The 14,096-nt window shown below is 46.9% G+C and overlaps 1 protein-coding gene across 3 annotated transcripts in view; it reads right to left on the bottom strand.

Annotated features, from left to right (window-relative positions):
• The window catches only part of LOC116943854 (voltage-dependent L-type calcium channel subunit beta-1-like), a 174,170-nt gene that overhangs the window by 62,211 nt on the left and 97,863 nt on the right, over window positions 1-14,096 (bottom strand). The window contains exon 1 of one of the 3 annotated variants that reach the window (XM_076068144.1): window positions 5,593-5,755. The exons of the other annotated variants lie outside the window; for them this stretch is intronic. Within the exon in view, the coding sequence (XP_075924259.1) occupies window positions 5,593-5,631 (39 nt within the window). The 5' untranslated portion in view covers window positions 5,632-5,755. Of the gene's footprint in view, window positions 1-5,592; window positions 5,756-14,096 lie in introns of those variants that run through there. 3 annotated transcript variants of the gene reach the window in all.

Genomic DNA, 14,096 nt, shown 5'->3' with positions numbered 1-14,096 from the left:
AAAATAAAAAAAAAAACTTTAAAGTGCCTGCCTGCTCAAACAAGCCCTGAGCCAGAGGAATAAATCCCACATTCCCAAGTGGGACAACCATTGCCGACTTCCCACCAATAGGTACTGATTTTAACCACCTGGGGGTAAGCGCGGTAGAAAATGGAGTGAGTTAACACTCGCCATCATTGGAAATCGTGACCCCACTGATTATGAGTCAGGTGCCCTAACAACAGTGCCACAATGGAAGCGTACATTACAGCATTAACCTGCATGGCACGATAGCTGCACGCTTGGTAGATCCCAGCTTGAATTGGACATACTTGGAAATTTAAATAGGACAGGCCCAAAACAAAGATGGGAGGCGAGAATGTTTTTTTTTTGTTTTCAAATGCATTTTTCCAGCAGTAACTCTACAAATCTATCTCAGCCTCAACAATTGCCCTATATTAGTTTGCCCAATCGATAATATGCATAGATCTAATACAATTGCCAAATGTACCCCCCCCCCCCCTCCACTACATCGCGTATCCTCACATGACTGCATATCAGCTGTTATGCCTCAGCCCTCTAAATCCATGCAACCAAAAATCATCACGGAATCCCGAAGGATGCAGTAACATGCCTTGTAATTGGCAGCTTGGTGGTTTCCGAGTGGGTGGCAAGTAACAGTGGCTTGAAGTGGAAAGTTGACATCAATTGTGTTTCGTGTATTTGGTATTTGCTATTTACATAATCTGCCCAAAGGTGGTGATATTGTTGTCTGGCTCTACTCAATTTGGTAAATAGGTCGTTTGCAGGTATTGCTTTTTAATAATGTCACGGGATAGTTAACGTCCACTGTGATGCGGACAGCACACATTTTTTTAGCGAATACGCCTGCAGTATTAACTTGCCTGCAGTATTAACCAGGGTGGTGACCTTGTTAGAACCGTGAACCTGTGCCAAGTGTCACCGCCTTTCGGTTAGCCTGAAAGGTTAAACAGGACCTGTTTACAGTCGGGTCAACGATAACCAGGTTCAGGATCGAAGTGTAATGCACTAAACGCTCTGCCACCCTGGTAACAGAAAATAGTTTGTTTTTACATTAATACAGCCATGCCTAGAATGATCAAATTCATGTTGATTTATTCAGAGGCCAGCTTGCCAAATTGCGAATCGTATATTTGTATATATTTATATTTTTATACCTTGGGTTGTACAAGTTAAAACATTTCGATTTAAAGTTTTCGTGACTGCAGGGATTCAACTTCTTGGTTCTTTCGGTAAAGTCACGTAGAGTGGAAATAAAATAATAAAAATAAAACATAATAAAATACAATTCTCACGACGTTTTGGCCACAAGGCTACTTGTGTAAAATTCTCACGACGTTTCAGCCACAAGGCTACTTGTGTTGTGGCCAGAAACGTCGTGAGAATTTTGTTTTATGTTTTATTTTTATTATTTTATTTTCATTTTACGTGACTTTACCGAAATAACCAAGGAGAAGTTAAAACATCTAAACAATTCATCATCTGCTCCGTAAGAATTGCCTTGTAAATTGTAAATATATTACTCTGCGATTATTCCAATCACTGATTAGTCAACTGATTTCCTTTTCGATGAACCAACTGATTGGATAATGCGAAAATAGTCCTGTGGTATCATTTTTTTCTTCCCAATTCTCTTCCCACATGTGCCGTTGGACGGGAGGTAATGGGCAGGGCTTGGTGACATCATCGGCATCGTCAGCTGCGTTGTGCCCAGCATGGATAAGCAGGAGCAGGCAGCTGCCATTTTTAAAGGGACTCGAGCAATCGGCCACAACAGAAGCAGTCGATCCTAATACATTTTTTTAGTCGATTAATCGACAAAATCAACTCATTCTCCCAGCTCTGAAATATACATTGGGGCGAGATAACATTGTGAGCTACGGTGGTTATTCAGAATAAAGACTTGGCATTACAATTGACTGAGCTGATTATAATCAATTATTCTGATTATCCACACCCAGAATCTGTGCCAATGCAAACTGTTGTTGGACAATGATGCTTGTGATTATCTGTATTTTTCCCAGGATAAAAGGAAATGCCCAGAAGTGGTCTCCCCCAGTAACAGTGAAATGATCCTATTATCTATGTCTTCCCACAGATAAGAGGGGTAATCCATAAGCTGGTGGAAAATTCATCTTAATATCCACATCTATCCGTGGGTAACCACACAGATCAGGGTTATCACCCCCTATCCATAGACCCACACCTCAATGGATAACAGTTTCAAGACATGTAAAATACAATGACAAAGTTGACATATCAGCTTTAACATTATCAAGTACCAAGTTGCAAGGAAACCCTCACCAGTTCATTGTTCACCCAGTGAACAATGAACAGATAAACCAAGTTCAATTAAACACGCATATACATTCCACACTAAGCTACACCTGGATTTCCTTAAACTATCCCGACTGTTTAATTAAAAGGTATATCATAATAGTCTACGAAATCATAATTATTTACCAAATATTTATATTGTGAGGGGGATTTCATAATACTTCATCACACTGGTAATTACTTAGGCTTTATTTTTTTTCGCTATCAAAAAAAGTATTCTATTGGTTCAATTTCGATTTAAAGCCTTCGTGACTGCATGTAAAGTCACGTATGTGACTTTTACCGAAAGAACCAATAAGATATTATATTGGTATTTATATTTCGCATTGTGTTCACGAATGGCACACATTATTGTAACGCTTATTTAAAATTCAGGGCTGGTTTAAAAAATGAGATGAGCTAATTATTACTCAGTCATAAATAAAGGGCACCTAACTGCTGCCACCCATCACTTTCAATTTCCCCTTAACACAAACCCCCCCCCCCCAAAAAAAAAAATGGGGCTTTGTATGATGGATTTTAAACCCTTCTCTCTGTCTCTCGTCATCCCTCCCTCCCCCAAACAACCACCACCACCATCTCCCATCCCCTGCCACCCCACAACACAACCGCACCACCACCATTCCCTCCCCACCACCACCTCCTCCACCCCACGGCACAATCAGCCAAAATGGTGAGATCCATTGAGAAAATGGTTGCAGTTAGAGGCCATGCCGAAGCAGGCATTGGCTGGCCCCTCATGCTCTCTCTTATTGGAAGCATATTCATGAGCGAGCAGGCAAGCACACATGTTGTCTCTCGGAATACAAATGAATGGTGGGGTGGCCGGGGGGGGCCCAGTCAACATTGCGATGCTGCGAGCTCGCATTGAAACGTCGCAGAGACGCGGGTCCGACACGAGTGGGATATCTTGAAATGATGTCAATTATAACGACATCACATAGCCCTCGCAGATTTAGCTTCGTGCCTGGCCGTACGATTGTGCGTTTTCTGTATGCCAAGCTGTGTAAGGTAACCGCAGAGCGTTCGCGTTACACAACAGATTGCCGTATACAGTACAATCGATTGCAACGCTATATTGCATGCGGTTATATGTGCAATGCACGAATGTTACTTATCATGCAACGTGTCTTTTGATTTCGTTGACCAAATAGCAGCAGAGCCCCCACGTGACGGTGCATTGCAGTCGATTTTACGTGAAAAGCATTTTTTTTATTTTCACCGGCGCGTGTCCTATATGCTGCATCGATCAAATATATTTAACACACATTGCTACGTAGTGAATAAGGCTCTGGCATGAGATATGCAATGCAACAACCGTGAGTGTACACCTCGTGTGTGCATGTATAGTTGATGTACAATCGTATGGATATCTCTTCATAGTTGATATGAATATATATAAAACCCAAACACTCCATACAGAGTGTGAGACATTTTTGACAGCTGACTGAGCCAAAGTCTCCACCACGCAGGCGATGGCATGGACAAAGACAAAGATCCCCCGTGTAGCCTTCACAGACTGTAGGGGCAAGTGCTGTTAGCGAGCACCTATGAAGGCCGGCACGGCACACGAGGGGGTGGGTGGCCAGCACCACGCCCGGCCGCCTTTGTCTCCCTCGTGGTGACGTTTACACACCGCACCAGCTACTCTTTTGAGGCTGAGTTGACCCAGGGGAGGCCCAGGACCGGTTCTGATAATCGTCACCACCGGTGTTGGGCCGTGAGCGGGAATCGAACCCGGGTCGCCAGCTTCGTAGTACAGCGCGCTAGCTAACCGCTACACCACCGCTCCCCACACACACATGGGCAGACAGACAGGGACAGACACACAGGGACAGACACACACATGGACAGACACAGGGACAGACACACACATGGACAGACACACAGGGACAGACACACATGGACAGACACACACACACAGGGACAGACACACACACAGGGACAGACACACACACACCTACAAGGACAGACACACACAGGGATAGACACACACACATGGACAGACACACATGGACAGACACACACACAGGGACAGACACACATGGACAGACACACACACAGGGACAGACACACAGGGACAGACAGACACACAGGGACAGACACACAGGTACACACACAGAGGGACAGACACACAGGGACAGACACAGGGACAGACAGACAGGGACAGACACACACAGGGACAGACACACACACAGACACACACACACACACACACAGACACACACAGGGACAGACACACAGGAACAGACAGAAACACACATGGACAGACACACATGGACAGACACACACAGGGACAGACACACACAGGGACAGAGACACACACACACACACATGGACACACAGGGACAGACACACACAAACACACACACAGGGACAGACACACACACAGGGACAGACACACACATAGGGACAGACACACACAGGGACAGACACACAGGGACAGACACACACACAGACACACACACAGGAACAGACACACACACAGGGACAGACACACACAGGGACAGACACACAGGGACAGACACACAGGGACAGACACACACAGGGACAGACACACACAGGGAAAGACACACACACATAAACAGGGACACACACAGGGACACACACACAAACAGGGACAGACACACACACAGGGAGGGACAGACACACACACATGGAGGGACACACACACACACAGGGACACACACACACACACAGGGAGGGACAGACACACACACACAGGGAGGGACACACACACACAGGGACACACACACACACACAGGGAGGGACAGACACACACACAGGGAGGGACAGACACACAGGGATGGACACACACACACACAGGGACACACACACACAGGGAGGGACAGACACACACACAGGGAGGGACAGACACACAGGGAGGGACACACACACACACACAGGGACACACACACACACAGGGAGGGACAGACACACACACAGGGAGGGACAGACACACAGGGAGGGACACACACACACCTGGGCACAAACACACAGGGAGGGACAGACACACACACACACACACCTGGGCACAAACACACAGGGAGGGACAGACACACACACACACACCTGGGCACAAACACACACACAGGGAGGGACAGACACACACACACACACCTGGGCACAAACACACACACAGGGAGGGACAGACACAGACACACACACCTGGGCACAAACACACATGGAGGGACAGACACACACACACCTGGGCACAAACACAATACGACGTACCCAGCGTTGCAGTCGTTGCGACCTGGTTGCCTGCTGCATATAGCCGAACGGCGGCCCGATGGCTGACGGAAATTCACGCCGCAATTCCGGACGAGCAGGGGTCCCGAGACGGCTTTAAACAGTCGCCTCCAGCACATCCACAACAACACTGCCCCCCCCCCCCCCGGACACATCCACCGCAGTGGAATAGTCCACCGACCCCCTCCCCTCCCCCGATTACCCCCCCCCCTCCTTCACTGGAGCCCAAAGACAAAGATCCCCCGTATAGACTTAACATACTGTTGGGGCAAGCGCTGCTAGCGAGCACCTTTGAATGCCGAGGTGGGTGGGTGGACGGCAAAAACCACGCCCGGCCGCCTTTGCCTCCCCAGCGGCGACGTTCACTACACACCGCACTAGGTACTCATTTGAGGCCGAGTCGACCTAGGAGAGGCACAGGACCAGTTACAGATAGTCGCCACTGGTGCTGACAACCGCGAGCGGGAATCGAACTCGGGCCGCCGGGTTTGGAGGCGCAGCGTGCTAACCGCCGCGCCACCGCTCCCTATGTCCGCACGCGGACACCACGCGCTGGTGACTCCTCTCTCGCATCGCACGCAGGCACGGACTTGGCACGCACTTGTCTCCTTGCGTGAAGAAGACAAAGATTTACCACCCCCCAACACCAACCACCACCACTCCCTAACCCATATAGCCTTTAACAGCCGAGTGTTGGGACAGAGCGGATGTTCGCGAGAATCCGTTTCACAAGGCCACCACGGCAACACAGCCCGGTAAACATGGGCCAACGTTGGGCCAACGTTTGATGGCGTGCGATTGGAACCGTCGGACCAATGTTGGGTCCCAATGTTCCATGTTTACTCGGGAGGTGGTGGATGGCCAGCACCACGCCTGGCTGCCATTGTGTGTCCAGGGCTGACGAGGTGCTGATGTGTGCTACACGCTGCTTCAGGTGCTCATCATGTACGGCTGAGTGAACAACGAAGGAAGCCCAGGTTGATGTATTCGTTACCGATGCTGGCTGTGAGCAGAAATCGAACTTGGGTCGCCTGGTTTATAGTGCAGTGCGGTCACCACCGCTCTCCAATATGCACAAGACAAAGATCCCCCGTATAGCCTTAAAGGAATTTTGGGGCAAGTGCCGACAGCGAGCACCTATGAAGGTGGGAACGGCACACGAGGACGTGGGTTGCCGGCACCACGCCCGGCCGCCTTTGTCTCCCTAGTGACGATGTTTACACACACACGGGCACATGCATTATCTGTGCCCGGAGAAAAGAGCACTGGTCGAGAATAAACTGTGTTTTTGTGCTGGAATCCGAATTTACTGTATATATTACAGTAAAATGTGTGGAGTAAAGCATTTATTGCTTGGATTAAATGTGCTGTGTCCTTAAGTAAATTATTATATCACTGAAATGTTCTACAATATCACGAATATTTGTTTATGCACGGTTTCTTTTTCACTTTCCAATTTTTAAGATGCAAAAGATGATAGAGGAGTAACGTTTATGATTTACTAGCTTGACTACCCCGGCTTCGCCCGGGACTTGGATTCACCACGCCCGGCCGCCTTTGTCTCCCCAGTGGCGATGTTCACACACCACAGCAGTTACTCGTTTGCGGCTGAGTCGACCTAGGGGAGGCCCAGGACCGATTCAAATAATCGTCACCAGTGGTGGCCGTGAGCGGGAATCGAACTCGGGTCGCCGGGTTCGTATAGCAGCGTGCTAACCACTACACTACAATGCGTTACGCTTCCACATGCGCGGGTCACATGACAGGTTTGACGTCAATGCTCACTTGCCGTGCAAAAAACTATGCATTATTGAGCTCCCCTCCACCAAACAAAACACAAAAGTGTATTTTTATAATTTTTGCATGGTGTAGAGTTTGGAAAGTACCCACATGGCAAATTTCAAGTTTGTTGCATGTCGGGAAGTACGCTAAACATTTTGAACAGACACACATAATCACAACTTTGCCTTTTATATATATGGAGATATCATTGAGAGATATTGGTGGCTTGGGGAGGCCTTCATCCAGCAGTGGATTGCCTATAGTTGATAAAGCTACGTAAATTGAGTTATCTTTCTCAGACCTGGAAATACAGTTATTTACACACACGCTATTTCATACACGCTCCATAATACATGCAGATCTACACGGACAGACCATTCTCACAAAAACCACACGAAAACATATTCTCTCACACCTGTCCACACACACACACTTTCTGCATCACTCACTGCCATATACACACACACACATTGATATGTATGCACACTGTCTTTTATTTTATTTTTATAATATGGACGTCTCATTGTCTCTAATATATACACACACACAAATATATATCGGGAGATTTCTGTCATGCTCTCTCCCTGTCGCTACCACATACACAAAACATAATTATCCCCCGTATAGCTATAATATGCTTTTTTGGGGCAAGTGCTGTAAGCAAGCACTAGTGAATGCCACGTACACAAAAAAGACAAAGATCCCCCATATAGCATTAACATACTGTAGGGGCAAGTGCTGTTAGCGAGCACCTATGAAGGCCGGAACGGTACACGAGGGGGTGGGTGGCCAGCACCACGCCCGACCGCCTTTGTCTCCCTAGTGGCGATGTTTACACACCGCACCAGGTACTCATTTGAGGCTGAGTCGACCTAGGGGAGGCCCAGGACCGGTTCAGATAATCGTCACTGGTGTTGGCCAGTGAGCGGGAATCGAACCCGGGTCGCCAGGTTCATAGTGCAGCGCGCTAACCGCTGTTGAGTACAAAGATCCCCCATATAGCCTTAACAGACTGTAGGGACAAGTGCACGTTCATACTCCGCACCTCCAATTAACGTATTTGGCGACGTACTGTGCGAAGAAGTTCAACATACATTCATACGCTCATGCATTCGTTCTCATTGTCTGTTCTTGTTCTCTCTCTCTCTCTCACACACACTCTCATTCACCACTGTCCACCACACTCCCTGGCACACCTGGCATGGCTTTACACTGTCTCGAGAATGTATTATCTCTCTCTCGGTCTCTTCACAAGCTCACGCACGCTCCGTGATGCACACACACACACACTGCAAGTGTTACTGCCGCATTCGTCAATGGTGCCCCCTTCGCAACGCGTGGGGTTTTCTCCGGGTGCTCCGGTTTCCTCACCACGCGCATAAGGCGCTCAAGCATCAATTGGCTGAAAATGTCTTAAAATTAAGAAAATAAAAACAATGCAGGACGACACCTCCTGAAAAACAGAGAGTCCTAAGGCTCGCTTGTGACCTTCCCGGATAAATATGCAAAGTAAAATAAGTGTGTTTGTACGTCTTGCAGTCTCTCTCACGCACACATACACACAGATCTTCTCTCTCAGTGTTTCTCGAATAATATCACTGTCTCTCAAAATACACACAACAAAAACGAAGATCCCCCGTATAGCCTGAACAGACTGTTGGGGCAAGTGCTGTTAGCGAGCACCTATGAAGACCGGCACGGTACACGTGCGTGTGGGTGGCCAGCAAAACGCCCGACGTACACACAGAGCAACACACATTCACACACAATTGCTCACACGACAATAACAGCCACAATTCACTACCAAGTTCAGGTGACATCACCATGGCACTTGTGCCATGCTAAGTGCACTCTCTCATACACACGTAGGCACACACTCTCTCTCTCTATCGTTGGCTTTTAAGTTTCCACATCACTTCCCTTTCCCCCCTCTCTCTCTCTCTACATGTCAGCAATACGATCTTCCCTTCTCATCAGCCCCAGCCACCTCTTCCTCCTCTGCCTCCAAACCCATCCCCCCGCCCCCCCCCCCAACGTCCCCCCAGCTGCAAGCCAACAATGGCACATCCCTTCTCTTTTAATAATAGCCCCACGTCACCGAATCTACGTCATTACAGTGAGCCCCCAATGCGCTTGCAATTTCAATAGGAAAAATAAATATCCGTGGCAGTTAATCTTTAGCCGTGCACAACAACAACAAAAAATACCCTGTTTGCGCTCACCGGTACCTTTTAAATATAACTTCACAAGCAAGCTCGCACGGTGGATTTGGAGATATAGCATTACAGCGAGGTTTTTGTTGTTGTTGTTGTTGTTTTGCTTTCTTTGTTAACGACAGCGTCTCGATGCGTGCGTGTGTGGGGAGCGGTGGTGTAGCGGTTAGCGCGCTGCGCTACGAACCCAGCGACCCTAAATCGATATCCCGCTCACGGCCAACACCAGTGGTGATTTATCTGAACCGGTCATGGGCCTCCCCTAGGTCGACTCAGCCTCAAATGAGTACTGCACCTGGTGCGGTGTGCAGTAAACATCGCCACTGGGGAGAGACAAAGACGGTCCGGCGTGGTGCTGGCCACCCACCCCCTCGTGTACCCTGCCGGCATGCATAGGTGCTCGCTAACAACACTTGCCCCAATAATGTGTTAAAGCTACACGGGAGGTCTTTGGCGTATGTCCAAATCTGACACAAGCTGTGCTGTGGGGGTCAAAAGAGCTCAGCCGACAATTGGAAGGGCGTGAGTTCAAATCGAGGATGGGTTCAACTTTGCACATCATTCCCTCCGGGGTTGATAAAAAAAAGTCAACAGTTATAACCTTATGTAGAACCACCCCCCCCCCCCCACCTGGAAATATGTCGAATGTTGACCACTGACTCAGGGTTGTTAACAAAAGTAAGCAACACCCAAAACGCATTTGAGCCAAGACGTGATTTGGTGATGCAGTGGTGCACAAGCACAAATAACACAAAAACAAGCTCAATACATTGATAAATAACGCAATCGCAAGGGAAATATATATTAGCGGAACATTTCAGGAAATGGCTCTTCTGATTTATGTACGATAAAAAAGGGCCATTGCCCAACACATCGCATTTTATATATTTTTTTTTACGCCACAGTGATATTGATTAATGTGTTGAGTACTTTTGTCATTTGCCTACTGGAGACACTTCTTTACTTTTTAACTGTTCAAAAATAGTTATACTATTGAAAACTGGCCCATATTATAGATTTGTGGAATTTCCACCACTCCCTCAGGGCCATCAATGGAGATGAACAACCACCCCATGCTCATTTGAATATCACCACGCTTTGACTTTACTCTGAAATATAGCCTGCAACTGAGTGAACAAGATTCTCATTTGAAAACGAGGCATATACGAAACATGACTAGACAGTAAAACGGAACGTATTGTAAAGGACACTTTAATTAGGCTTTCGCGAACAATATAATGCACAATTGATTTTTGGGTCAGATTTCGTGAGTAAAACGTGTATTGTACATCCTCGATTCTGGCAACTTGCCTGATAATACTGGCTGTAACTACCACTAAAATGTGTGCTCTCCCACACATTGGTGCTGTTGCTGAAGCAGCAATAAATTGGCACTTTCTTTTTTCACGTGGCAACTATATTCATCGGGTGGTGAAGGGTGTACAACACATTTTACTCACACGGTCTAACCCAACGAAATCAGTTATGCATCGTAATGGACGTGCTCTAGGTTATAAAACACGGTGCTGTGAGTGCGGATAAACGTAGGCAATGAACTGCACGGTTTCATATTATTCTAGCACCATGGACAGCTCTCACTGATACACGGGCAAGCCTGGTGACAAGGCAGATACTGGTTGCGCTGAATCGTTCCAAGTCAGATGAAAGTGTCACCCGGCTCAAACAATTGAGGCAACTCTCTCCTCCACTAATAGCCCTGAACTCGTGGTGGGAATTCCATTTTCTCATGGCAGGGCCTAATATTTCAACAGATCAACGACTATTTTGAATCCAAATTAATTTCAGGTGGGAGCTTAAGATTCAAACCCAGTTGATGTTGAACTGTCGAATTCTTCTCTGCTGGTGGCCTTGAGCCAACAGGTGGAAATTCCACATTTCCACGGAAATTTACAGTCTACCCATAACCTCACCACTTTTGACCTCTCACAAAGAGGTACTTAATTTACATAATCTTTATTTGAAGCTTTCGTGACTGCAGGAATCCATACTCGTTGGTTCTTTCGGTAAAGTCACGGAGGTAGAAAAATAAAGTAAAAAAATAATATATCACGACTTTAACGAAAGAACCAAAGAGTATTAATTTACATACTTTAAGCGATGATAGGCTGAATCAATCCATGACCGAAATTTAAATGTATGACCTACCAACAGTGAGTCGAGTGCTCTAATCACAGTGGCACATGGATGGATTAAATTATTATTATCAATGTAAAAAAAACCATCGAGAAATCAGTCTCATAGATAATAGCGAGAAAACTCTTAAGCCTCTTGAAAAATGCTGCCTCTAAATGTGTATCCACACTTTGGCTACCAGCCAGAAGGCACATATATAACTCAGGTGCATGGAAAGCCATTTAGGTAATTGATGAATTACGCAACATGCTCATGCAAATTGCATTTGTCAGCTGTTATTCTCTGTTTTGTGCAGTCACAGAGTGTCCTGCGAGTGGTCATCATTGTGACACATTTAATGTTTTCCACTGGCCTATGTTATTGTGACACTTTGTGTGTGTTTGGGCTCGTTTCAGCTCCGTGTCTATGCTATGTGTGTGTTTGTGTATGGCTATCTCTCGATCTGTCTTGGTGTGTGTGCATGTATGTGTTTGTACGTTTGCATGTACATGTGTGTGCGTGTTTCTCTGGATGTATGCGTGTGTATACAGTTGGTGGACCTGCCAGTCATCGCAGTCAGTCAACCCATGGCCCTTGGGTTCTATTCCGTGACCTCCTGCCAGCGGGCCTTCGACACTTCACGTGGCCTCATGGTGCACCTAGCCTGGCACACATACCTTGGTGACGTCACCGTCGCTTCGTGGTCAATGGCGGTTGTTGTTGTGTGTATGGAGAGTCTTTATAGGTGTCTACTAATAGCACTTGCCCCAACAATCTGTTAAATGCTATACAAGGGATCTTTGTCTTCGTAAGTGATAGCGTATCAGTTAGCACGCTGCACTACACGTGCAGCAATCTTTGTTTAATTCTCAGCCATGTTTAGCATCGGGTTGCAATTAACTAAACCATTCCTGGGCCTCTCGTCGAACTTAACTTTACATGGGTACCTGGTGCGATGTGTAAACATCAGCACTGGGGAGATCCAAGGTGGCTGGGTGTGGTGCTGGCCACACTACCCTCCTCATGCGCCATACCGGCCTTAATAGATGCTCGCTAACAACACATGCCTCAACAGCCCCGACCCTACATGGCATCTCTATCTATGTGTACATTGTACCATGCGCTTCTATTTTTCCTTTTCACAAACCTCAATTTATACCTGAATAATTAAACACTGTAATGGAGAGGCACATACAGCGTGCAGATAATGTGACACCTGGATAAGCACAGCATCGACATGCATTTTCATATACATATACTGCCCTGTTAATTGTATGCATTTAAATGTTAACATTTTTGTGTATATACGTATACTGTATGTATAGACTCCAGACCAAGAGTGGTCCCGTTTCTTTTTTATGGTTTTCTCTGCGTATTCTGGTTTCCTCCCACACAAAGCATTGATACAAAAAACAGAACAGGCCAAACACCACCCCCCCCCCCCCAAGCAAGATTCATTCTTGAGACTTCTGTAGCTTTCGTTGATGATTCTAAATACACTTTGGTGAACAAAACAAAATCTATCGTGGCAAAATTAAAAGCAGGCATTTCCAAAATGTGTGTCAACCAAGGCCAAAACACTGGCATGCGTTGTAAAAGTTTTACAGCAGCTTTTGGCTAGCCATCGAATAAAGGCGGTCACTGCATTGCTTTCAGGTTCGCTTCTGTGGCCGTCTGGAACGCTCTTCCTTCCAATAAATGAAAGCCACTGGAGCTATGCAATTTTAAATCGAGTCACTTTCCTCGTAATTGTATCATAAACACATCAATCGTTAAGGATAAAAGCTCATTTAAGCAGGACTCGTGCGTTAACAACATGTCTAGATTGAAAACGAATTTCTTCAGAACTTATTTCTGTGATTAGTTTGTTGTCCTTCCCCCGCACCTCCGATGCAAAAAAAGGTTCACCATACAGTACATACCTACATTGCGGGTACAGTGGTGGCCAGGGGTGGAGCCAGGATTTTGACTTTGGGGGGGCTGACTTCAATATTCTGAGATATCCAGTGTTTATGTTTTCCAACGGGCGCCACAAATGTATAAAACAAATTTTATTGGACTTGAACGCGGAGTTTATTAATAGGTCGGAACCGCTGGTGTGGAAAATAAGTTCGATAAGTTCGAAAGGCTGCCGCTCAAGCAGCCTGCAGGGCAGCACGAGGTGGCAGCCTGCAGGGCAGCACACAAGGTGGCAGCCTGCAGGGCAGCACAAGGTGGCAGCCTGCAGGGCAGCACGAGGTGGCAGCCTGCAGCATTTTGCAGCAGCCGGATATCCCGATTACCGACTTTCCCAAAATTTCAGGGGGGGCTGAGCCTCCCCCCCCAGCCCCCCCCCCCTCCCCCTGTGGCTCCGCCCCA

This window comes from Petromyzon marinus, chromosome 19 (genome assembly GCF_048934315.1).
Source record: "Petromyzon marinus isolate PM22_M1 ecotype Great Lakes invasive population chromosome 19, UKy_Petmar_22M1.pri1.0, whole genome shotgun sequence".
Lineage (NCBI taxonomy): Eukaryota > Metazoa > Chordata > Hyperoartia > Petromyzontiformes > Petromyzontidae > Petromyzon > Petromyzon marinus.
Note: the sequence above shows the minus strand (reverse complement) of the source record. Positions and strands in the feature narration are given on the sequence as shown.